The sequence below is a fragment of the Alosa sapidissima genome, chromosome 10 (assembly GCF_018492685.1).
Source record: "Alosa sapidissima isolate fAloSap1 chromosome 10, fAloSap1.pri, whole genome shotgun sequence".
Classification (NCBI taxonomy): Eukaryota; Metazoa; Chordata; class Actinopteri; order Clupeiformes; family Clupeidae; genus Alosa; species Alosa sapidissima.
The window spans coordinates 12,319,423-12,345,809 of NC_055966.1; the positions used below are offsets into that span (position 1 = coordinate 12,319,423).

The following is a 26,387-nucleotide window of genomic DNA, read 5'->3' on the forward strand; positions in this document are numbered from 1 at the left end:
CGAGATACGCATTGGTGGTGGAGGCAGAAAATGTCTTCTCTCAGAGCTAGGCTGTCAACACCAAAGGCATTAATGTCAATGGCAGCCTTTGGCAATCTGATTTATTATTTTCCAAAGGATAACTACTCATCCAATGTATAACTGGTGCTCCTGTGGCAAGAGAAGGCTGCATAGTGGTAGTAGGGATATAACGGTATGAAAATTTAACCTCACAGTTATAGTGACCAAAATGATCTCGGTTTTTCGTGATAGGCCTACATAAACTGAAATAGTTTCAAAAAGTGTCATGTTCACTTTTTCCTTGGTCATGTTTAATTGGCTATGTGCTTATAGCTTAACTTACCTGACCATGACTTGGAGTTTGCTATCTCTGTTATTTGGATCCAATGAGTGAGACGAAAGTAAGTGTTCAAAATAAAACTTTAAGCTACTATATTTTCCTGATAATGTGAGTGGAATGGATTTAATGTGGATGCGACCATAAAAAGATGCTGAGTGGCTACATGATACAGTGCACGTTTTGCAGTGAAAATGTTCCGCTTTTTAAAATCAGGTATAGCCTAATCCGAATCGCAGTTAAATCCATTAATTAGACAACAGAATCAATAGGGTATCAGTTTTGCTTCATTGTACCAGGCCTACTGTATGCCAAAAGCAGACTCGCATGAAGCTGGGAAGGATTAAACACATGGTTTCCACACCGTGGTAATCAACAGTGATAATTATGATATTTGAAATGAAAACGGTAATGGTTATAGTCAACATTTTTATCGTGGTTTACCATTATACCGGTAATCGTTACATCCCCAAGTGGTAGTCACTAAACTCATGCACAGCATGTTCGAGCTCATCATTGTAAGAGGGCAGGTAGAGATTTGATTTTGCGTAAACAGCATTCACTTTCAGAGGAACATTATGGAAACACGTTGAATTGTAAGCCTACTTCTAGGTCTAGTGAATATCCCATATTCTTGGCGACCCCCTTGAGGGTCCCAACCCCCAGTTTACAAACCACTGCTTTAGACAGAAATCCGTGCGTGCGAGCGAGCGAGCGAGCGAGAGCGAGAGAGAGAGAGAGAACGAGTGAGTGTGAAACTGAAATGAAACAGAACATGACATGACCCGGCATGAGCGGACTCCTCTGGAGAAGTTTATTTCTCTCTGGCAGGTACAACACACACACACACACACACCTCTCCGCCAACACTTCAAGGCCAACTGCAAAAATAACACACAACTCAGGCGGCTACGCAGAACGCAAGAAGGGCTTCTCAACACAAATGTCCATGAGTAAACAAATAAAAACAGACGTTCATTAGTAAACATAAACAGTAAAAACAAAACAGGACAACAAAACCAAGCAAAGACTCATTCCAGGGCCGTGTTCTGATTGGTCAGGAAGTACTGCTCCGCCAGGACATCAGCAACCAACAGACGGCCGCAGCCAATCAGCAGCCTAGACAGGAGAGTGTGGAGGCGGGGCTCCTGAGGACAGAGAGGCCAGATCCCAGTGAGTAGAAGTGTGTGTGTGTGTGTATGCGTGCATGAGCACGTGTGAGTGAGTGCGCGTGTGTATGTGAGGGCGTGCGGGCGTGTGTGCACGTGTGTGTGGGCGCGTGTGTGTGTGAGGGCGCGCGTGTGTGTGTGTGTGTGTGAGCGCGCGTGTGCGTGCGCGTACGCGTATGTATGTATGTATGTATGTATGGGCGCGCGCGTATGTATGTGAGGGGGCGTGTGCGTGCGTGCTGTATGTGTGAGGGCGCGCGTGTGTGTGTGTGTGTGTGCGTGCTTTATGTGTGAGGGCGCGGGGGCGCGTGTGTGTGTGCGTGCGTGCTGTATGTGTGAGGGCGCGGGGGCGCGTGTGTGTGTGCGTGTGTGCTGTATGTGTGAGGGCGCGGGGGCGCGTGTGTGTGTGAGTGTGTGCTGTATGTGTGAGGGCGCGGGGGCGCGTGTGTGTGTGCGTGTGTGCTGTATGTGTGAGGGCGCGGGGGCGCGTGTGTGTGTGCGTGTGTGCTGTATGTGTGAGGGCGCGGGGGCGCGTGTGTGTGTGTGGGCGCGTGTGTGTGTGGGCGCGCGTGTGTGTGGGCGCGCGTGTGTGTGGGCGCGCGTGTGTGTGCGTATGTATGTATGTATGTATGTGAGGGCGCGCGCGTATGTATGTAAGGGGGCGCGTGCGTGCGTGCGTGCTGTATGTGTGAGGGCGCGGGGGCGCGCGCGCGCGTGTGTGTGTGCTGTATGTGTGAGGGCGCGGGGGCGCGTGTGTGTGTGTGGACGCGTGTGTGTGTGGGCGCGCGTGTGTGTGGGCGCGCGTGTGTGTGGGCGCGCGTGTGTGTATGTATGTATGTATGTATGCATGCATGTATGTATGTATGTATGTATGTGAGGGCGCGCGCGTATGTATGTAAGGGGGCGCGTGCGTGCGTGCTGTATGTGTGAGGGCGCGGGGGGCGCGCGCGCGCGTGTGTGTGTGCTGTATGTGTGAGGGCGCGGGGGCGCGTGTGTGTGTGTGTGTGGGCGCGGGGGCGCGTGTGTGTGTGTGGGCGCGCGTGTGTGTGTGTGGGCGCGCGTGTGTGTGTGTGTGTGTGAGGGCGCACGCGTGTGTGTGAGTGAGGGCGCGCGTGTGTGCTGTATGTGTGAGGGCGCGGGCGCGTGTGTGTGTGAGGGCGCGGGCGCGTGTGTGTGTGAGGGCGCGCGCGTGTGTGTGAGTGAGGGCGCGCGTGTGTGTGTGCGGGGGCGCGCGCGCGCGCGCGCGTGTGCGTGTGTGTGGGCGCGAGTGAGGGCGGGCGCGTGCGTGATCGTGTGAGTGAGGGCGTGTGTGAGTGAGTGAGGGCGTGCGTGTAAACACGCGTGCGTGTGTGTAAATAGGTGTTTTAATACACCAACCAGGTTTAGTGCACTCATGTCCGGTGTGTGAGAGTCTGGGTTCATGGTTCCATCAAAGTCCGGATGATTTAGCTGTGAACAAACACAAAAACACATATATATGGCCACAAAGTAAACAGGTAACACCGATGTGAACGGGGGAGGCATAGCAGTGCTCCTCGTCACTGATTATTGATTATGAGTAAGACTGCCTAGAGACCAGGCTGGCAGCAGTGGAGTGTGTGTGTGTGTGTGTTAGGGCTGTCACTTTTGTGAAAAAATCCTGTTCGATTTTTGACACATAAAGTGTTCATTGGATCGATTGTCAGAGAAGGAAGGTGCCGCACACTCCGAGTAAATGAAAAAAATGTTTAATAGGCGATAGGCTTATGTAGCTTAGGCTTAGACTCATTGAGGCTCCACCTTTGTCAGCTGGTGTCAGATTGTTATATCTAGCTTTTTCTAGTGTTAATTTTGTCACCTATTTTTAATTTAGTCTTAGTCTTGTGATGAAATGTCCTTTTTAGTCTTTGTCATATTTAGTCATTCAAATATCATTTTTGTTAGTCAAGTTTTAGTCGACTAAAGGTCTCGTCATTTTAGTCTAATTTTAGTCAAAAGAAAACTAAAGGTATCTTGGTCATAATCAGTTTTAGTCAACACATTTTAGTCTTTTTTTTTTTTATAACAAATTATTTCTGAGTACCATTTGAGTCAAATAGTGTTTCACACATCTCAATTTTCCAACAATATTGCGTGTCCACAGGGATACTAGTCTGTTATAATTACTCATTCAGATTTTTTGTCAGTCAGTATTTTTACATGCACAGGTAAGTCGAGCTACAGTTATAGCTCGGCTGGGATTTGACCATAGACAGTACAAGATTTGATTGGACCACTGTCATATTCGTAGACCAGTGTTTCTCAAAGTGTGGTCCGGGGATCACTGGTGGTCCGCAAGCCATCCCAAGTGGTCCGTGAGCAGACGTGGTAAAATATAATGTAGATGAGTTGTTTGCAATATTGAACCAACTTGTATGTAAAAACAGTTCTGCAACACTGTCTATGTAAGATATGCCAGTTTAAATCATACAGTATGAATCCACACAATAAGCAAAGTGCAAAGACAATAAGCAAGGTGGTTCAGTGAGTAGGCCTTGTGTAGACTAATTATAGGCTAGGCCTACTGTTGAAGTAGGTCTAATCTTTTTTTTTTTTTTTTAGCTAGGGTTAGTTAAGTGGTCCTGAAACTGAAAAAGTTTGAGAAACACTGTCGTAGGCCAAAGTATTAATGTTTTACTCCGCCTCGCTAGATGGCAATATGCGCCCAAACACAACACATTCCCCAAACAGACTCTCCATCTTAGCCATAGCTAACTTGCTAGCGAACTTTCCATATTAGCTTACTTGCTAGCAAACTTTGCATCATCAGTCTAACTAGTTAAATAGTTGACATTACAGGATGAACATTTTCGTATGGACATTCTGGGGGATGTTAATTTGTATGAGAGAAGCTTCAACTTCTGCGTATGTAGCATTGTGGCATAAAGCTTAGGTAGTTAGCTTGCTAACTCTGGCAGAAATCTCCAGTGTTCTTGTTCCATGTAGTTTCGTGTTGCAGCCACAGGGTTGCAGCAACAGCACGTAGACTAGCCTACAGGAAAGCTGTTGCTATGAACTCATTCGGAATATTTTGAAAAATGTAACAGCTAGATATTCTGTCTTCTCATTTTGTAGACGAAAATAAAGAGAGATTTTATCTTAGTTTTTATTTCATGCAAAACATTTTAGTCTCGTCTTTTTTCCTCAACAATAATGCATCTTAAGATAGTCTTAGTCAGTGTTTCAGGACATTACTGCCGTCTCGTCATCGTCTCGTCTTAGTCATGAAAAAAAAGGTTGTTGACGAACATATTTCCTCTCGTCTGATGAAATTAACACTAGCTTTTTCCTTTTCCTTCAAAAACATATCAACCTCTTGTTCTACAAGTCTACAATAAGTCTCAATGGAATTATTACGATTTATAGGGGGTACAAACATGCTTTTATGTTTCTTAGGGCTTTCATTAGGACATTGAGATTCTAATAGTTGGGTGTCATCTTCTGATTTTCCTATCTGTCCACCAAAAAAATCCCTTAAATGTATATTCCTAAAAAACTTCTACTACTTTCACATCAAAGTCTTTTATATGATTAGTTGGCACAAATGATAGACCTTTATTAAGTACCGGGAGATGGAAATCATTTAAAGACTTACTGGACAGGTTAAACACAGTCATTTCTTTCTTTGACGATAAGTCATGGAACGAGTCCGACCGTAAAAGGCATCTTTTTTTTCTTGCCTCGGCATGTTGGTTTGTAGCTCCTTTTCGGTTCTTCTTCTTTGTTGCTTGGTTGGATATGTCCTCTCTTTGGTGTTTGGATAAAAAACTGGAGTTGGAAGATGTCGAAAGTTGATCCAAGGAGGCCTGAACTTGTCGTCGGTGCATAGCCAGACGCCACTTTCTAGTATTCCAATTTGGATTTCTCCAGTGGTAGATATTACCGTCCGTTATGTCCTCCTTGTCACGATTTAACTTTTTTATTTTAAATTCTTTAATTTCTCTTAACAAATTATCCTGTAGATCCTGGGTTTTCTTAAGGACGTCATTGAGTTGATCCTGGTTTTTAATTTCTTTGGAGAGCGATTGCTTTTTCTCCACAAACATTTTGTCCAGATCATAGAGAAAGTTTCTCTCCCCCCTAGAGAAGGTGATCTAGACACCCTGCTTGCAAGGAGAGAACACTTTTGGATTTACTACCTTAAAACTCTTGCACCTCACGGTTTAAACATTGACTATGACTTAAGATGTCATGGCGCCGCCGCGTTCGGACGCCTTTTTGGTTGCTCCGCCTAATTTGTGCTTATATTTACTCTTTTATTAACCCCTAATTTTTTGCACTTTTCCACTGCACTGATTACGTATGATGGCGTTACACTCAGAAACATCGGAAATGAATTGACTTTTTTGTTTCGGGATGTTTTAATCAACGATTCTACCTGGCCGACAGATTCTCCGAGATGCATCAGGGAACCATGGAGACGCATCTGAAGGGAATAATTCTGTATGACCATTTCTTGCCCCAGACTTGGTGGAGGCTTAGCCCCATTTACATTGAGAGTGTATTCTATCCCTGTCCCTTTGATCTATTCAATGCAGATGTAGGTGTGAAAGGCTTCCCACTGGCTGGGTACCTTTTGCTCCTACCATCTGTCCACAATGTGTCTTTGAGTAGACAAAGACCCTGGGTTAAATTTTAGCTGAATTATATGTTTGTGTTATTAACTGTAAATGTAAGAATGTGTAAAAAAAGTGTAAGAATGTTTAGAACATCCTGTATAACATTTCTACCTGAGGAGCCGGCCTAATATGTTAATAGAAAGTGGATGTGTGTAGGTGTGTCTGGGTGTGGCTGACGGAAACGGCGGGAAGAGAAAGCCAATCAGAGGACGTTGTACCTATGACCACCACGTGAACCACACCCTTGCATATTGAGCATAAAAGGCCAGCCTCTTCCTGTAGTCTTTAGAATGGTAGTCGATGCTCCTGAGCTGAAGGCTGTATTCTCCCTTGACGCGCCTCATTGACAAGAATAAACCTGCTTCTTGATTGACCTTCATCTTGACTGAGTTTCCAGCTAACTTTGGTACATGAAAATTACCAACACATCTCGGCGCATAAGGAAAAAACACAGAGGAAAACGAGCCGGGGCCCGTAACAGATTGAGGAATAGAACTCATAGGTCTCCACTGCCTAGCATTCTCCTAGCCAATGTCCAGTCTCTTGTGAACAAGATGGATGAACTAAGAGCGAGGATACAGTTTCAAAGAGACATCATGGTCTGTAACATTCTATGCTTTACTGAGACATGGCTAACTGAACTTGTACCGGACTGTGTCATCACTCCGGTGGAGCTTTTCTCTGCTGCTCGCTCTGACAGGACTGAGGAATCTGGAAAATCGAAAGGTGGCGGTGTTTGCATCATGACGAACAGCAAGTGGTGTGATCCTAGAAATGTCACCGTCCTCTCAAAGTCCTGCTCGCCTCATCTAGAACATCTAGCGATCGTCTGTCGACCCTTCTACCTGCCCCGTGAGTTTACTTCGGTAATATTCAACGCTGTCTACATTCCTCCACAAGCCAACACAGATGCTGCGGTTTCAGAATTGCAAGTGTTAAATAGACCACACGCACCCTGAAGCTGCGCTTATAGTGGCCGGTGATTTCAATCAAGTACATCTGAACCGGTCCATGCCTGAATTTATTCAACACATTCACTTCCCTACACGTGGTGACAACATACTGGATCACTGCTACACACAGTTCAAGAACAGTTACAAAGCTAAGTCTCTACCAGCTTTCGGAAAATCAGATCATGCCGCTGTTTTCCTACTGCCTATGTACAAACAGAGAAGTCAGACGGACCCCCCAGTGACGAAGGAGGTCAAGCGCTGGACTGACCAATCGGAAGCCAGGCTACAGGACGCCCTTAGCAACGTTGACTGGGAGATGTTCAAGACTAACTCTGCTGACATAAATGAGTTTACGGAAGTATCATTGAGTTACATCAATATGCTAACTGATTCCATCATCCCAACTGTAAAGATCCGAAGCTTCCCTAACCAGAAGCCATGGGTGGATAGAGAAGTGAGAACGGCATTAAAGACACGCACCATGACTTATAATGCTGGGCTTATTTCAGGGGATATGACGGATTACAAAGCATTCATTTCATTATGGCTGCTTTAGCAACACACCTTAAGCTACTGTGTAGTGGGTCCCATTTAGAAGTGGCTACTTCATTCGCGCTTTCTTTGACTCATGGAGCCGCGTGAATTTTATTACAACTTTTCGCCATGATATGGCAGTTTAAGTCCGCTTGATACTGTAAGGCGTAAGCCATTGGTTTCCAAAGGAGATTTTATTTGTGTCGCCAGCATAGCCTATTGACAATTTATGTTGTAAATAGGCCTACCTTATAAGCCTACCTGTAGCTTAGGGAAGCTAAAAGCTTTCTATTAGGATCTAGTTTGTTAGTTACAGTTTTGTCATAACTCCCTGATGCATTTTTGCATTTAGAATAGCCAGAGTGTGGATATCTCAATCGGAAAATTAAACAATATCAGGTGCCTATGGACTAGGCTGGGTGAACCCAGCCTTATCTGCCCGCTATTTATTTTTTGATTTCTTGATGATTGAGCTTGGTCTGGTGAAAGCCAGACTAGCCATGGACCTCAGTTACACAATGCAAGGGAACATGAATCAGCCTATATTTGCACGAACAATAACGGACAACAGCTCTTCAACTTTGGCCCGTTAAAATGTGTATGAACAGTCTAGCGACGCATTTCATCAAGGCCCATTTGGACATGTCAGTTATTTGCACCACTGGTTAGATGTAAAACAGCATTTCGTTTCAGACTACTGTTACTTAATTTGTGCATTGACAATAAAGTATTACATGAACTAAAGATGACTAAAATCTTATGTAGAAGAAGAAACATTCACAAAAAATCCATCCATCCAAAAATGACCTTTGTTTTTAATAGCTGTTGAAAACAGCATGGAACTGACAGAGATGTTTTTGTTTGTTTATAAATAAATAAATAAATAAATAAATAAATAAATAAATAAATAAATAAATAAATAAATAAACAAACAAACAAACAACATTATGCTGATACCTTTTGCTTTTCCCAAATACAATGTAGCCTACAGGTGTAAGTGACCTTTCATCAATCCAGTTGCAATGGATGAACTGTGATGAACTTCCCTACTTGTGATTGTTTAGAGATTTTAAAAGGTTTTATAACAATGCTACATCTTCTTTGGCTATTCTACAATCTATTCACCTTTTCAGCACCAGTAGGCTACTTTCTGTGCAGCCGCACACACACACTCAGGCATGCCAAACAAGCATACACAAAAGTTTCAAGACTGGGGGATGGAGTAAAATATGAAGACAAATTGAAGTGTGATTTATTTTCGCGGAACGGATGTACAGGACTGAGCGGCGGTCATATTTTGTACCGCTATGTGGTACATCTAGTTTATGATGTTCTTTAAAGGACGGAAACTGTAATGTCTTGTTCTACATGAATTTTTAAACATATTGTACCTTTATTATTATTATTATTATTATTATTATTATTATTATTATTATTATTATTATTATTATTATTATTATTATTATTACAGACCTACCCTGGGGCCGACCTATCTGATGACATCCTCTATTCGATGGGGTTTCGTCTTGAATAGTAATCAGCTGACTAATTGATCCCAATCAATGAGTCTAAGCCTAAGATACATAAATCTATCGCCTATTAAACGTTTTTTTCATTTACTCGGAGTGTGCGGCAAAGTTATACACACCGGTAGCCAGCACATCATCTTGGTGTGTGTTACATCTCTCCTTCATTGGATCGATTGTTAAATCGATTTTCCATGTCTAAAGACATTTCCATTTTCAACGCCAAATATAGGCCAATCCGGACAACTAACAGGAATTAGGACAAACGTAAAGAGGGCGCTTGAGACACACAAGCCAGCTATATTTAAGATTTATTGGCTTGATGTTTTGTGCACAATGACAAACAGGAGTGCAACATTCTCGAAAAACAATAAGCAGAGTGGACTGCCATAATGTCAATGAAAAACATTACTGCAGGCTTCAACCTGGCTGTGTTTACGATTAGAAATGTCAAACGAATTTCACCTACGTAAGGAACTCACGATGGTACAGTTTGCATACCACTTTGTCCTCCTCCATGGTTTGATCTAACGTCCAAAACGTGCAAAAAGTGCTTCCATATCGAACTCTTCAAGTTATTAGGGGTTATCACTCGTCTCATCTTGCACAGGTTGATCGCCATTGTCCTCCATTTTTTGTCAAAACACCAGCAGCAGCCGATTCAAACCGATTGAAACTAGCCTATAGGCTGTTTTGGGTGCGTTAAATTGGTGGGAATTTTCTTTTTAGCTTTTGCAACTCCTACTGCACTTTCGGAATTCTTTATTTTCTTTTCCTGCTTGTTTGTGAGTTAATTACATCTATCTTTTTTTATTTGTTTAATTTGTTTAAAATGAATAGTGTACAAATTTGGTTAAAGTCGTTTTCGAAACTTGTGTTGGTTGGTCCAATCGATTGTGCACGTAAGTGACAGCCCTAGTGTGTGTGTGTGTGTACCCAGAGCAGTAGTCCTCCGTATGCGTACATGTCGCTGGCAGCAGTGGCGTGTGTGTGTGTGTGTGTGTGTGTGTACCCAGAGCAGTAGTCCTCCGTAGGCGTACATGTCGCAGGCAGCAGTGGTGTGTGTGTGTGATCCCTGCTGGCGTTCTGGGGAGAGAAGGCTGATGTTCCCTGCTTTCATCACTCCATCCACTGCCCTCTGTTCCTAATCGCACACACACACGCACACACAACAGTATATCTAAACACAAAATACTTACACAGTTGTGCTCCTAAAACACCTAAACCACACACAAACATATATACATGGAACGACCTGTGTGTGTGTGTCACAGACTACAGACTCACTGCTGTCTTTGTGAGATCGTAATCTCCCACAATGCCCTGCTCTCGATTGGTGACGAACACATTGGCAGGGTGCAGGGCACCATGGGTAATACCAGCAGAATGCAGCGCCCCAAGTCCAAGAGCCACACCCCTCATCGCCATGACCACCTCCTGATGAAGACACAAGGGGGAGGAGTAACAATATCCTTGCACGTTAGGACACTTACGGTAGCCATGATGGTTAATTAAGCAAACTAGTTAGAACACCTTCCGTGGCTATGTTTTGTAAGATTTGTGTGTGTGTGTGTGTGTGTGCGCGCGCGCGCGCATGTGGCTGCTGAAGCTCACAGAGCTAGTGAGAGGACTCCTCTTCTGCACCATCCTCAGACTGCTGTTAGGGAGATAAGGGACCATCACATAGGCCAAGGGATCATTCTGGGAACACACACACACACACACACACACACACAGAGAGACAGAAATTACATAAACACCCTCTGCATGGCAACTAGATGTAGAACAGGTATATATGCAAGTGTGTGTGTGAGCGAGCGAGCGAGTCGTCATGATTGTGTTTTTTAATTAACTCGCAGATCAGTCTGGCAACTTTTCGTTAAAAAGAATTTGGAGCAGTTCACCAAACAAACGTCCAATCAGCGTTGGCTTTGAGGCGGGTTGAGGTGTGACGCAACGAACAACATGACGGCATCCACAGATGAGATGAGCATAGCTATTATATCGCGCAAGTTTTATTCAAATTAGAAAGTATTCCTGGGTAAACTGTGAAGCTATGAGTCTCAGCCATGCAGCTGGGAGGAATGAACGACACAGACATCCTCCACGGCCGATTCCAGTTCATAATGGAGGAATATACTTTCTTTAGAAGTGTAGGGACTACCGTGAAAACTTGATGGGAATTGTTGTTGATTAGGTTCATGTCACATACAAATGGTAAGTTAAAACATCTTAACGTTAGTTACGTTACCTAACTTAATTGTATGTTAAACGAAGGCATTAGAAGAACACTTTGTTCATCTAATTGGTTGATTTGGCCCGTCGATAACCACCAAAGGTGGTGATAGACAGATGGTTTATCAAATCAGGTAACCAGTATTTCCGCCCCTTCCCAAAAGTTCTTCAATGAAAAGTTCAGGGCTCTACACTAACATTTTTTTCCAGGAGCACTTGTGCGCCCAAGTTAAAAAATTTAGGAGCACAGACCAAAATTTGGGCACACAGTCACTTCTGTACTTAACTTACACATAATCTAGCATTACACTGCAGCTAACAGTTAAACATGCCAATGCACCAATTGCAAATATTAAGAATGACTGACAACATTTAGGCTACAGGAAACAGGATTTTAAAGATCAGTGCCTACTTTATTTTCAGTCTGTTCTATTTTCCTACATTTTGTTAATGTAAAATAATATAATTCATTGCCATATTTGCATTTAGTCTATAGATCAAGTATCCTGCCAAATGTAGGCTAATTTATTTATTTGTGAATCCATCTGTAGCTAATCCAAATATGCCCATGGTGACCTATCTGACTGCATACTGCCTAATACTACTACTAAAACAGTCCATTTTCTCTTCCACAAAACCCAACATAGGCTATCAAGGATATATTTTTTTTATATCCTTTTTATTTTATTTTTTTAAATATCTGCATTGATGGGGGCAGTAGGCAAACGTTAGGCCTACTTTCGTTTTGCACTTCAGCTTGTATTTGGTGTAAACAAACAAGCATGCGTGGAAGCCTGGAGTTATCAGTAGCGTACCTTTGAATAAAATATATAAAATATATTTTGCACTTTACAGCCAATACGTCAACTGGGCTAAAAGGCATGTTAGGCTACCTTTCCTTCTCTCACTGCATTCTCAGAATCTCATCCTGTTCCTCCTATATCCGATGAATTCGGTGGATAGAAGAACTAATTTCTTCAATCTTTGCATCTTGGCTGGCTAGTCTAACTTTCCGCTTTTTCTGCGCGCTCTTGGATTTGATAGAAGTGACTACTAGCAAGTCACAACGCGAAACTGTTAACGTTGATGGGAGGTGTAGTTTTTATGCTGCATTCGCGACGTGATTCTATGGTTTGCACATGTTTCTCGATGTTGCGGTGTATTTTGTAGACCAACATTGACATGTTTAGAAGTCATTCGCACCAGTGCGCCTAAATATTTTTTTGCACTCGCACGCCATCATTTTTACTCGCACGTGCGAGTGAAATGGGCGCACTGTAGAGCCATGAAGTTCCTAGATGGATATGCGGAGCAAATCCATCTGGCGGAGTCAGGTTAGGGATTTTAAGCATGTTAATGAAACTAGTTAGAACACCTTCCGTGGCCATGCTTTGTAAGATTTAACAAGCTGGTTGTGTGCGTGTTTGTGTGCAGGGGTGTGATTGGCAAAGGTAAAAAAAAAAGGAAAATATACAAAGCACGGAGTGACACCAATCGCCCATCCCACCCCGCAAACCCCCGCCCCCGATGGTTCGAGTACTTTAGTGTACTATAGTGTTGACTACCGTATATATTTACATCACAATATCAGAATCACGAGATTCATTATCGGAAAATCCTGACAGCGAACCCGATGCAAAGCCAAAACGAGAAAAAAAAAACCTTCATACATGATGTCTTTTTAAATCAATTTGTTGACCTTCACTGTTTCATGGCTTCTGCTGAGAAACTAGAAACTAGTTCGCCACACACACACTGAACTTGAATCAAGCATTCTTCAGAACGCAGCTGTTCAACCCGCCCGTCTACTTTCACTTTCAATGAAATCCACTAGTAAACGTAATACACTACTTGCGGCGTGATATTCGGAAAGATGTGAAGCACAAAACCCGTCGTCATTGTCAGCGGCCTGTTATAACAATGGCCTGTGTTATACAGGAATATAGCCTACATCTGACCGACAGACCCCCCCCCCCCACCCCCTAAAAAAACTCTCGAATCTATACGAATTGTGTGGGTCTCATTTTCAAGTTGAAAAAAACGGAATGCCGTTTAAAAACGGAAGAATCCCACCCCTGGTGTGTGTTTGTGTGTGTACCTTCCCGTAGAAGAGTCCTAATAGGGGGAGGAGGTGGGGGCAGTTCTTCTGAGTCTGACCAAACAGCGTCGCTCTGGCAAGAACCTTCTCCTCGGCATCCGCTTCCACACAGTATCCCTGGACACACACACGCACGCACGCAGACACAGGCCCCTTAATAAAGCACCTCTATTCATTACGTCTGTGTTGAAGAAATTGAATTTTCGAACTAGAGCTTAGAGTTACATTATCTACTAACAAACATATGTTCATTATCTATTAAGACACACTTAAGTGTTCACACACACACACACAGCATGTGTCAGCTGACAAACACTTGGACATTAACAGATAAGCACATTAATGCGAAGGGGAAAGAAAGAAAGAAAGAAAGAAAGAAAGAAAGAAAGAAGGAAAATATTCAGCTCAGTATTCTCTACACTACGAATAACACATTTAAAACAGGTGATGGAGAAATTAAGGAAACCATCAGCTGCTCTTGTTAAGGATGACTGGTGAGTGTGACTGTCTTTCACACAGAGGACGACATTAATTTAAAAAACAGATGAGTCACAATTAACCAGAGTCACAGGCTGCACCATTAATTAATTTCAGTGCATGAACATCTTTTGTTATCCGAAGTCTTATTATTACAACGCATGAAAATGCACTGTTTTGTTATCCGAAGTCTTTTATTTATTATTATTATTATTATTATTATTATTATTATTATTATGGCTGCCACACACGGCCGGCGATGCAACAGTCAAACACGACGGTGGAATTCTGTTTTTACTACACACACTACTGGCGACTACCCATCGATTCAGTGGAGATACACTGACCATACAGCTGTTTTCTATTATGACATCAAGATCGCCCTGAAAAATAGAAAGGGGCTGTTTAGAGTGATGCGACGGTTTCCCCATCGCTCCACTTGCCGTGTGTGTTGCCCCACTCACTTCAGTAGATTCTATTTCAACTTTACTGTGTTTGTTGCCCCACTCACTTCAGTAGATTCTATTCCACTTTACTGTGTTTGTTGCCCCACTCACTTCAGTAGATTCTATTCCACTTTGCCGTGTGTGTTGCCCCACTCACTTCAATAGATTCTATTCAATTTTGCCGGCTGCCTGCCATAAATTGCCGTCGCGTCGCCAACCGTGTGTGTAAGCCTTTATTCTTCCCACCAAATTTCTGTGTCTATTTTAGCTTCAACCTTTTAACGTAGAAACTTTGTTCAAACTTTGTAATGTAGATCTTGAAAAGGACACTTGAGCAATGTACTTTTCATTTTTGTAAACTTTATGCTTTTTGAGATATTAACAAAAAACAAGCTTATTTTTCCCATATACTTTGCATTAGCATTATGACACCATAAAGGGACAATTAAACTGATTTTTACCTGCATCAACTGCCATCTGCTTAACTAGGCCACCTCTCTCCATTCTACAAGGATATTGAGGATTCCTAGCTGATGTCACAGACACAAGAATTCTAGTGTTTGCCATTTTGGGAGTCAACTAAGCATATTGTAACTTAACTCCAAGGTTAGTTTCCAAGCTTAGAAGTCTCAATTAGGCTAAAGTTAAGTCTTCAAGTCTTTATTTTCCAACCGATTTCATTTTAATATGCCGTATAGCCAACGTGGTGCGCATAGGGGTCTCATTCCATTAGGAGTAACCTAGTGTAAAATCTCATATAGCATTAGATAAGGCGATTGCAGCAGCAATCGCGTCACAAGGCTACCACAATTTTGTCACTAGTCTCAATATACAGTGATAGAAACAACATGCTTAAAATGTATTATAATGACAGGGCACAAGGAAAAATGTGGCTGCCTATGTTGCAAAAGTGAACATCCCCCCGTCCCCCATGTTCGAGTGTCATTTTCAATCAAACATCAGAAATGTTGTCTTCCTGGCAGGAGGCGTACTTTTAGAAAATGTCTAGGTTTCTAAATGTTCCTCATAGGCTTGTTTAATATAGTAGCCTATAGTTTAATTAGGCTAACCTAGTTTAGGCATATGCATTAAACCAGTGATACCTCGAAACACCACGAAATTACACTGTTGTCTGTTAGGCTAAAGTCGCGATTTATTGTAACGGTAGCCTATATCGTAGCAACAGCAGCAACATTTTCTATTATTTGGACGTCAAAGAGATTTTGACTTTCATTTGGCAAATTGAGTAAATGTAAAGACACATAATAGCCTAATGACAGAACTGTAAGATCACATTCAAAAACTTTTGAAGTCTACCGTATGCAATGTATATTTCAATTGCAAACGTATGCAATGGAAATATGAAGTGTGTTGCATACCATGTAAGATTAGACAGTCTCTATGCTGTTTCCATGGTTATACAACAATTGGGTTCTATGGAACTATTTATTTGTTTCTGATTGGCCGAGAGACGTTGCATGAGTTGGAATATCCCTGGACATTTCAACTCAGACTTTGCACAGCTAATAATAAAATCACTCCGCGATACAATGCGAAGATTTGACACAATGTTCTCATCCCAGCTCTCCACTATTTCAAGCAATGGGTTACTCCTTAGCAAACCATAACGAAACAGTGCTTCACCACATCTGTGGATTAAGCCACACAGTCAACTCAATGTAAGTAAGATAAACGAGGATGCTAATTGTTCTTAGCATAGCCGGGCCGCTACGACATGAGTTAAAAAAAAATGCATGCGAACTAAACTAAATTTAATTTGCAATAATCTTTTCAAGTAATGCACAACACATATGGAACATGGAACATGGAACATGAAACTCCCTCAGATATCCAGTAAACTTCATGCATATTGTCTTTCAGAGTTTAATCCAAGTTTGATGTAAGATTAGTTAGATAGCCTGTGTCATTTATAAAAACATAGTGGGCTAAATTAGGCTAGGCTACTATGAACCCTAGTGCAAACTAAAAAGCCAGTTCAAGATGGTAGCTTAGTCAATACATCATTTTTGCCAAACGAAAAAAATAGCAATCCAGATCACACTTGAAAATCAGAGTAGGCTAGCTCCCGTTGACAGGCCTACGTTAGCTGCAGACACAGACAGCTGCAGACAACACGGAACAGTTTGCTTGAAGGATCCGTAGCCTGGGCTCTGCCAGCTTTGGATGCAACTCTTCCAGGCACTTAGGCACATATTTTGTTTATTCCTGTAGGCTACTGCCGGTCATGTTCAATGATGTGGTTATGTAGCCTACGGAACAGTAGGCCTAGCACTATTTAGGACTGAGTAGACTGCGTTAGTTCAACAAGAAAATAATCTTCAAACTCTTAAGCTTTAACCCTTAAAGGTGTAGGTTTTTGAACATTCTAAGTTCTGCAACAATTGAAGGTTCTAAAATTCTATGTTGAATTCAATGAACCCAGATATTCTTTAGAATGTTAATTTCCCAACATTCCCTTAACGGTCTATCAGCAACTATTAAACTATCTACATTCAACTTTTGGACTATCAACATTCATTAAACTATCTGCCTTGGTCTGGGGTTATTTTAATTCCAATGGCCAAAGGAACTTTATCAGGATGTATAGTACCCTGGATCCATGAGATAACTGGCCTTTATATATATATATATATATATATATATAAAAAAAAAAAAAACTGCCTGCCTCTATGGGAATTCAACATAGGAGTATGAATACTTATGCACCCTGTATTTTAATGAAGAACATTTATTTATTTACGATACATTATTCATTCACAAAGCAAATTGGTGTCCTTAAGGGTTGGATTTTTTAGGGCATTAAGATCCATTTCAAAGATGATTTTTTTTCCCCCTCTTTTTAGTCAACTTTAGCATGGGGCTGAAGACTTTTTATATGCACTGTATATGTGTGTGTGTGTGTGTGTGTGTGTGTGTGTGTGTGTGTGTGTGTATATGAAGAGTTCAGATGCAAAACCCTCTAAATCCGTCTGACTACTTTTCTTTTAAATGAGCATTTAAATTCAGGCTCCTATAGGTTTTTGCCTATAAATCGATATTTCAGACCAGGAAGAGAGTGGTATTTAGTGGGTTTAGAAGTTAAATTATTTGATTAGCGTATACTATGTGTGGAGAGCATCCCCTCACCATCTTTATCTCATTTTTGACATAGGTGGCATTTAGAGGCTTTTGCATCTGAACCCTTTATTCATATTCATATATATATATATATTCATATATATATATATATATATATATATATATATATATATATATATATATATATATATATATATCTCTCACCTTCAGAATGACTCTTTGTCCCAGGAACTCAGAACAGAGCAGTGGTCTCCTCCCACTGAGCTCCCTTAAGGGTTCAGTGTCCAGCATGTCTCTGTCCAGAGACTTCAATAACACGCCACCGGACCTCTACACACACACACACACACACACACACACACAGTTACAGCAACTTCCAGCATGTCCCTGTCCAGAGACTTCAATAACACACCACCGGACCTCTACACACACACACACAGAGTTACAGCAACTTCCAGCATGTCTCTGTCCAGAGACTTCAATAACATGCCACCAGACCTCTACACACACACACACACACACACACACACACACACACACACACAAACACAGTTACAGCAACTTCCAGCATGTCCCTGTCCAGAGACTTCAACAACACACCACTGGACCTCTACACACACACACCCTGGTGTGATACTCACCATGTAGGTGAGGATGTCTGCATCTGGGTGGAGAAGAGGAAGCTCAGGGAAATTCTTTGTCAGAGCAACAAGCTTCTCCTGCGCACACAAACAAACACACACAAAAACAGATGTATGCATACTAACATATGTGTCCTACACGCACACACACAAACAAAAGAAACCATGCTCACACAGATACACCGGTTCACACATACACTGACCAGAAAAACCACACACACACACAAAACCATTGAGAAGGACTATGTGGAAACGTTCCCATGTCGCAGCACTGCTCTCATTTCCCAGCACTACTCTTTAATTGATCCCATGTAACAGCACTACTGTTTAATTGCTCCCATTTCCCAGCAATGCGCTTTAATTGATCCCATGTAACAGCACTACTCTTTAATTGCTCCCATTTCCCAGCACTGCGCTTTAATTGATCCCATGTAACAGCACTGCTCTTTAATTGATCCCATGTAACAGCACTGCTCTTTAATTGATCCCATGTAACAGCACTGCTCTTTAATTGATCCCATGTAACAGCACTGCTCTTTAATTGTTCCCATTTCCCAGCACTGCTCTTTAATTGTTCCCATTTCCCAGCACTGCTCTTTAATTCATCCCATTTCCCAGCACTGCTCTTTAATTCATCCCATGTAACAGCACTACTCTTTAATTGCTCCCATTTCCCAGCACTGCGCTTTAATTGATCCCATGTAACAGCTGAATTTAATAAGAGATTTGCTTATTTTAAGGAGTCTCATCAAGGCAAATTTGCTTAATGCGCTGGAGACGTCTTAAATGAAGTCAAATGATTTGATGAGAAAGCACTAGGTAAGTGTCTTTATACTGAAAACAGTACCAAGTAGATTTTTTTTATTTTGATATAAGATTAATGACACTCGGCTAGATTTGATTGGATAAACCGTTTTTGCAGCGAAGCCATCTCCCGCAGTCGGCCCCGCACAGAGCAAGAGGTCACGTCCACTCGTTCCAAAGGCAGACGGCATGTCTCCCTGGTGGTCTAGTGGTTAGGATTCGGCGCTCATGATCCCATGTAACAGCACTGCTCTTTAATTGATCCCATTTCCCAGCACTGCTCTTTAATTGATCCCATTTCCCAGCACTGCTCTTTAATTGATCCCATGTCCCAGCACTGCTCTTTAATTGATCCCATGTAACAGCACTACTCTTTAATTGATCCCATTTCCCAGCACTGCTCTTTAATTGATCCCATGTAAAAGTACTACTCTTTAATTGATCCCATTTCCCAACAAAGCTCTTTAATTGTTTTTGAAAATGTAGCCGTCCTGCTTGTTATTGTGTACGAAACATGGCCAATAAATCCTCTCATACATCTCTGCCTAATCTATCCTAACAAATGCATCTGAAGAGGGCGTCACACGGTAGGGAAAGCACTGACTCAGTCACTTCCTGTGGCTAATTGGTTAAATTAAACACCCCTCCTCTCCTTCGTGGCTCACAATTAGGTTCAGGCCTTTGGGAAAGACAGACGGCCTGTGGTGAGTGGGCAGGTGAATGAGGTGAGTGGGCAGGTGAATGGACACGTGAGTGAGCAGGTGAATGAGGTGAGTGGGCAGGTGAATGGACACGTGAGTGAGCAAGTGAGTGGGCAGGTGAGTGAGCAGGTGAGTGAGCAGGTGAGTGAGCAGGTTAATGGGCATGTGAGTGGACAGGTGAATGGGCAGGTGAATGGACAGGTGAGTGAGCAGGTTAATGGGCAGGTGAATGGGCATGTGAATGGACAGGTGAGTGGACAGGTGAGTGGACAGGTGAGTGGACAGGTGAGTGGACAGGTGAGTGGACAGGTGAGTGGACAGGTTAATGGGCAGGTGAATGGACAGGTGAGTGAGCAGGTGAGTGAGCAGGTGAGTGAGCAGGTGAGTGAGCAGGTGAGTGAGCAGGTGAATAGGCATGTGAGTGGACAGGTGAGTGGGCAGGTGAATGAGGGGAGTGGGCAGGTGAATGAGGGGAGTGGGCAGGTGAATGAGGGGGAGTGGGCAGGTGAATGAGGGGAGTGGGCAGGTGAATGAGGGGAGTGGGCAGGTGAATGAGGGGAGTGGGCAGGTGAATGAGGGGAGTGGGCAGGTGACTGCCTGTTTTTCCTTTGTGAGTTCGGCAGACTTGGACCCATCTCGTTTTTGTTTCGTTTGGATTTTACACCACCAGTTTCGATTATCAAACAGGATTTTTCATTAAAGAGACACAAACACTCACACACCGACACATATATACGCGGACACACACACACAAACACACATATACGCAGACACACACACACAGACACACACATATTCTCTCTGCTCTGCGCTGATGGACTTGAACAGGGTCTTCCTGGTTCCAGTGATTTCCTCCTTCTTCTTCAGAACCTCCATCAGGTCTGGCTCCTCTGCCTGCGCGCGCGCACACACACACACACACACACACAATAAGCATAAGCTATGTTTGACATGTGATGGAATAACCCAATTGAGTTCATCATGTTAGGAATCTAATGGTAAAACAGCAGATTGACATTAATGTGTGTGTATGTGTGTGTGTGCCAGAGATTGCATTAGACTTTCTCATTGGCCATTCTGATGGACAGGGTTGTAAAAATTGCCATTATAATTTTTAATGTTTGGCTGCAAATCTCAGTGGAAACCTGTAGCCTAGGAAACAACAGTGAAGCTGTCAGATACTCACAGATATTAATTAGTTTCTCAGAACTGTCACAGAAATGTCACATCCTTACTTGGAAAAGTCTTTCCATAGCTTCCTTGGAACACAATGGTTGTCAAATGGCTTGCAGTATTTAGCTCATGGTTTTGTGATGTTTTGTCAGTCAGTGACAGAAGAAGTTTTGAGTCAACAGACAGTTCTGATCAGAAGAGAGACAGAAGACTACTTAGGCTATGACCTTGTTTTGATCAGAGAGACAGGACTACTTAGGCTATGACCTTGTTTTGATCAGAGAGACAGGACTACTTAGGCTATGACCTTGTTTTGATCAGAGAGAAAGAGGACTACTTAGGCTATGACCTTGTTTTGATCAGAGGAGAGACAGAGGACTACTTAGGCTATGATCTTGTTTTCTTAGAACACCACTGGTTGTAATGTTACACAATCAGTCAAAAACCGCATGCTCACAACAAGATCACAAAAACAAATGTCATTTCACAGGCTGCTTGCTAGTTAGGTTTGTTGATTACCTTTGACAGCTACGTAACCAGCAAGCTGGCTAAACCATGCTATATTGCAAGCGGTCCCTGCGGTCAGGCCACCTGGTGTTAGAACGCTCTAGGCAGCAAGGTGGCGATTTAGAACGCTCTAGGCAGCAAGGTGCGGATTTCAAGTTGGCTAGTTGCTGCCGCAATCTTTGGTCTGAACTGTGCTTTCCTTAAAGCTAAGTGTTCTAATTAGAGATGCACCGATTTATTGGCTGGTGACCGGAATCGGACGATTTTCACGTGAACAACCATGACCGGAGACCGGCCGGTCAGTCTGACATATGCCGATTTTTTGTAAATGCACCCGGGCGTCGCATGATTAACATCGCGTAACATCAGTATCACACGTGCACGCGGAACACACATGCAGGAAACCTCGCGAATTAACTGTCAGCTGTTTGGAAATTCTTCAGTGTGTGTGAAGATAACAAATTTGCAATATGCAACTCATGAAAGGAAAAAGTAGGGCGTGGAGGGACGACACCAAAAACCTTTAGCACAACGAAGTTGATCCGACACTTGAGACATCACTCAGCTGAATTTGCGAATTTGACGAGGCTAGCAAAGGCCAACTGTGACAGAGCGCACCGCGTCTGTCACTGGGCCTGGCGCATTCCTGCCAGTTGTAGAACAATGGGACCGGAGTTTGGGTTAAAAACTGGACATTATATACGGATACGGACTGGTGCGGACTATTGTACTGTATACTTTGTATGTAAGGGAAAAGCAAAGGAATACTGAAATGTCATATGCGGTCATGGTATCGCTAAATGGTCTGATGCAAAGCATAGCGTCGGGGCAGTTGTGGGGGTTTCATGTGCGCACTTTTTACATCTTAGTGAGATTGCTTCAACTGTGCCTGTATGTTAGTTGCATTGAATGTTCACCTTACCTGTGGTATGCCTGTCTTCCGGGGTGCAGGGGTGCAAACAGGAGGGTAGGAGGTGGGACTCATTTAAATGGTCGGGGCGCGCTCCCGTAAGGGAAGCGCTCATTTAGGCAGGGGTGTTTAGGACAATTATTCTTAATTTGTTGTTTTAGGGTATTGCAGCGCATGGGTGATGTCGGAACATGAATGTTATAGAGTAGTGTGTGCGCTAATGCAGTTTATGGCTTAAAAGAATGTGTCAAAGGGGCGATTGATTATTCTCTGTGGGACCGATGGTATAAAATGTCATTGAGCGTTTCATTCGGGGTTCGCCTCTGTCGTGAGAGGACGTATCTATGGAGGGCCTAGTTATTGCGGGCATTGTCCCATGTTTGTTTTTAGTTTTGATCAGTGTTTTTGTTTAATGTTTTCTGTTTTGTCTGTTGCCTAAACCTGCCGGGAGCTAAATAATAATAATAATAATAATAATAATAATAATAATAATAATAATAATAATAATAATAATAATAATAAAAAAAAAAAAAAGAGAGAATTACGTCAACTTGAGTTTCATTGCCGGAGTCTCACCATCCGCTTGGACACATTACTACACCAACACTCAGGGGCTAAAGGTAAACATCAAGCTCAAACTAGCACTGGGACATCCACAAATCAGCAACCTCTGTTAGCTTTGTTCAGCAAGGAAAAGAGTAAAGGCATAACTGGAAAGATCATGGAATTAGTGTTGCACGGTGTATCGATACTAAAAAGGTATCACGATGCCTTCACGCAAAAAACGATACGGTTTCCGACGTTTTTAGAATCGATACTTTATTAAAATTAACGTTCAGGTACACGGAGGCCCGTTTGTAAAATATGTTTCAAAGTAGGGGTGGGCGATATATATCGTCTGCGATAATATCGTGATTGTTGTTTAAACGATGTGCAAATTTACATTATCGAGTATTTAAATTACTTATGGGGGAAAAACACTCAAAATCACGCATTGAAACCCCATACATTCACTAAATCCAGGAGGTGTATGCAAGAGAAGCCCTGTTGCAGCAGAGCAAGTGTCACATGATCCCTAGTGGGTCCACGTTGTCACACGCAGGTCTAATGTTTATTTTGTGTAGCGAGATCAAGACGTAGCCTACAAGGGATTTTGTGCAGCTACTTCTGTTCACGTAGCATTGATGAGACAGTCCTTTTTTCCTACATGGTATTTTGCCTTTGAGTATTTTAGTAGTCAGTTGTAAACAAAGAACTCTTCTCATGTAACCCTTTTGTAAATGGACTAAAGTTCGCTCTAAATATCTACGTGTATCGTTTATGCTAACCGTTAGCATCTCTATGGGATTTCTCATATACATTAGCCATAAGCTAACGCATTAGTTTCTATTCTGTAACTTGGAATGCTAGCCTACATGATTTCTCTTAAACAAAACATCGAAGGGAATAACTGAGATGTACCCTGTTGGTCTGCTTAGTTTTACAGTGAATCCTAAGTAAAGGTTTTTGAAAGGAACTTCAGCTTCAGACTTTCTCTTGAGAAACTGTTAGGCCTAGTCATCTTCTCTAATGTAGCTGGCTAGACCATGTCATTGCCACACACACAAGTGGGGGCAAAATTGGAAATGTGTCAGAGTGACAATGCATTGGCTGATTTGGTTAAAAGGTCACAGGTTAGGTTATTGGTTATTATTGTATTGATGCTATTCATAAATAATGAGCTGTAAAGTAACTCAGACTTTTACAATTTTTTTTTAAAGGATATCGACTAATTATCGTTATCGTCAAAATCACAAAAAATAGAGATATTATTTTTTGTCCATATCGCCCACCCCTATTTCAAAGTCATAGCCTAGGCTTCGCATGGCACTTGGCTAAACACCTCGCAGACATATCCCAACATTTTTAAAGAGTTCAAAGAACGACAGGTTAATGAATAGGCTATGCTATAGAAAACACGACTAGGCTACATGGTTAGTGCCAAGTTCTCCACTTCTGTTTTAGTCTAGCCTAAGTGAAACGAGTAGCCTATTCTCGGTTCTCTGGGATAAAGCGAAACTTACTTCATCAATGAATTTTGACGAGACATAACCAGCTGTAATCATAGGGTGCTAACGAGATAAAAGCGCAATGTTCACGCCAGAATAACATTAGGCCTACCATAACTTGTAAACAATCTAATTCATGTTCGGTCAGTACTAGGCTACTGGTAGGGTAGAGTGGGGGAAAACGCCCCCCTTAAGAAATATGTGATATTTCTGTGAAGCAAAAAGCTAAATGTGTGTAGAATTGCCATCTTAGTTTTGAGGGACAATGTCATGAATTATAAACCAAATATGACAATTGTCCAGAGTTAACAGTACAAAAATTGAGCAAAAGGAGTGTTTTGCCCCTGCGTTGGGGTAAAACGCAATGCCCCTCATACATTAATAGCAAAACCAAAAGTAAACAACTAAAGTAAACATAATATATTGTGGAGCAATAAAATATCAATAAATTCATTACAAGCTACTATATTTGATCAATATATTGACAATAGCCAACTCTGTTTTAGTGACTGCTGAAAATTAGAACACTTGCCTAAAAATCAATTTTTCTTTTGTTTTCTTGAAGTACAGAGCATGCATCCATTTTATGGTGGGTACTTGTACATCACCATTGTCAACATAGTGCATAGAAATAAAAACAAAAACAACATTTTACTTCATCTAGTGATTAGTTTGTGAAATATAGGAGGGGGGGTGTTTTACCCCAAGGGGCGTTTTCCCCCACTCTACCCTAATATTTGTCATGGCATGTAAGTTAGACTGCAATTTGTTCAATAATTATTGCCCAGATGTAGGATAGGCTACCCGAAATGCGCTAATTAAAGCCCACAGCATATAATACCACCAAAGCGTGTTGAGTCCTAATAGCGGCTTTATTGTTACGTGAGTAGCAAATCATGTTATCAAAGAAATAGACGTAATGTAGGAATGCACACAGATATATTGCAACAGGTAATGGTAGGCCTATCTGACAAGACCTGAGTGGTTGGAACGTAGTACTTGTACACTGGCAACTGTCAAAGAAATCCCATGAACACGGGAAGGCCTAGGGTAGCCTATACTGTACATCAGATGGCCTAAAGATTAGGCCCCTCTGCAAAGTATTCAGTGATTTGCATGCAGTAATTTCAACACTGACCTTGATCTAGTCTAGCTTGGCTATTTAAAGCTACTTTATTGCCAAAACACAACACAATGTAAATGAACTATAACAAACAATAAAGGACTTAATCACACCAAGTAGGCCTACTATTTTACTGACTATAAAAAATAATATTTATGTAGGAAGTCTAGAAGTTTAGAACCCAGAGTAGTGTGACCTGCACACTACAAAAGTGCAATGAATTCAACAGAAATGGCTCAATACACATGGAGGAGGTATGAGTCCTTTCTTTTCCAGATATATCTTAGGATTTCGCCATAGTATCGTTTCAGTATCGAGCATCGTGATATTTATGGCAGGTATCGTATCGAAGTCATAATTTTGGTATCGTGACAACACTACATGGAATTCATAGCGCTGGATGACCAGCCGTTTTCTGAGGTTGAAAATCTGGGTTTCAGAAATCTTGATGCATATCTAGTTTTAATCTGCAAATAGTGTTCTAATCTGTAAAAACGATCCAACAGCCTTCACATTTTTCCATCATTGTTTCAAAAGTTCCATCAATGACATGTGTCTTTGTGCGTGTGCGAGCGTGTGTGTACCTCTTCCAGAACGCTAGCCTCCATCTGTTTCCAGAATAGTTGAGAGTGTGTGTGTCCAGTGTAGCCTAGTGTGTGTGTGTGCCTCCTCAATAACGCTAGCCTCCATCCGTTTCCACCGTAGCTGTGTGTGTGTGTGTGTGTGTGTGTGTGTACCTCCTCCATAACGCTAGCCTCCATCTGTTTCCAGCATAGCTGAGTGTGTGTGTGTGTGTGTGTGTGTGTGTGTGTGTGTGTGCGCGCGTGTACCTCCTCCATAACACTAGCCTCCATCTGTTTCCAGCGTAGCTGAGTGTTCAGGCTCCTGATCTGCTTCTTAATGGACAGAAGCTCAGCTAGAGAAGGGGGACCCACCAGCCACTGTGCTGCCAGCTGCTTGAACTACACA

General features: G+C 42.3%; 1 protein-coding gene across 2 annotated transcripts in view; it reads right to left on the bottom strand.

The window, feature by feature from the left end:
- Window positions 1-1,128: 1,128 nt before the first annotated feature.
- Window positions 1,129-26,387, bottom strand: part of LOC121720808 (serine/threonine-protein kinase 31-like) — a 44,310-nt gene continuing 19,051 nt past the window's right edge. For both annotated transcript variants that reach the window (XM_042107250.1, XM_042107249.1), the window contains exons 16-25: window positions 26,249-26,380; window positions 20,450-20,551; window positions 18,153-18,230; window positions 17,716-17,841; window positions 13,490-13,606; window positions 10,771-10,857; window positions 10,444-10,593; window positions 10,169-10,300; window positions 2,884-2,955; window positions 1,129-1,485 (exon numbers count right to left, since the gene is read on the bottom strand). In XM_042107250.1, coding sequence (XP_041963184.1) covers window positions 1,369-1,485; window positions 2,884-2,955; window positions 10,169-10,300; window positions 10,444-10,593; window positions 10,771-10,857; window positions 13,490-13,606; window positions 17,716-17,841; window positions 18,153-18,230; window positions 20,450-20,551; window positions 26,249-26,380 — 1,113 coding nt within the window. In that variant the 3' untranslated portion in view covers window positions 1,129-1,368. The remainder of the gene's footprint in view (window positions 1,486-2,883; window positions 2,956-10,168; window positions 10,301-10,443; window positions 10,594-10,770; window positions 10,858-13,489; window positions 13,607-17,715; window positions 17,842-18,152; window positions 18,231-20,449; window positions 20,552-26,248; window positions 26,381-26,387) is intronic.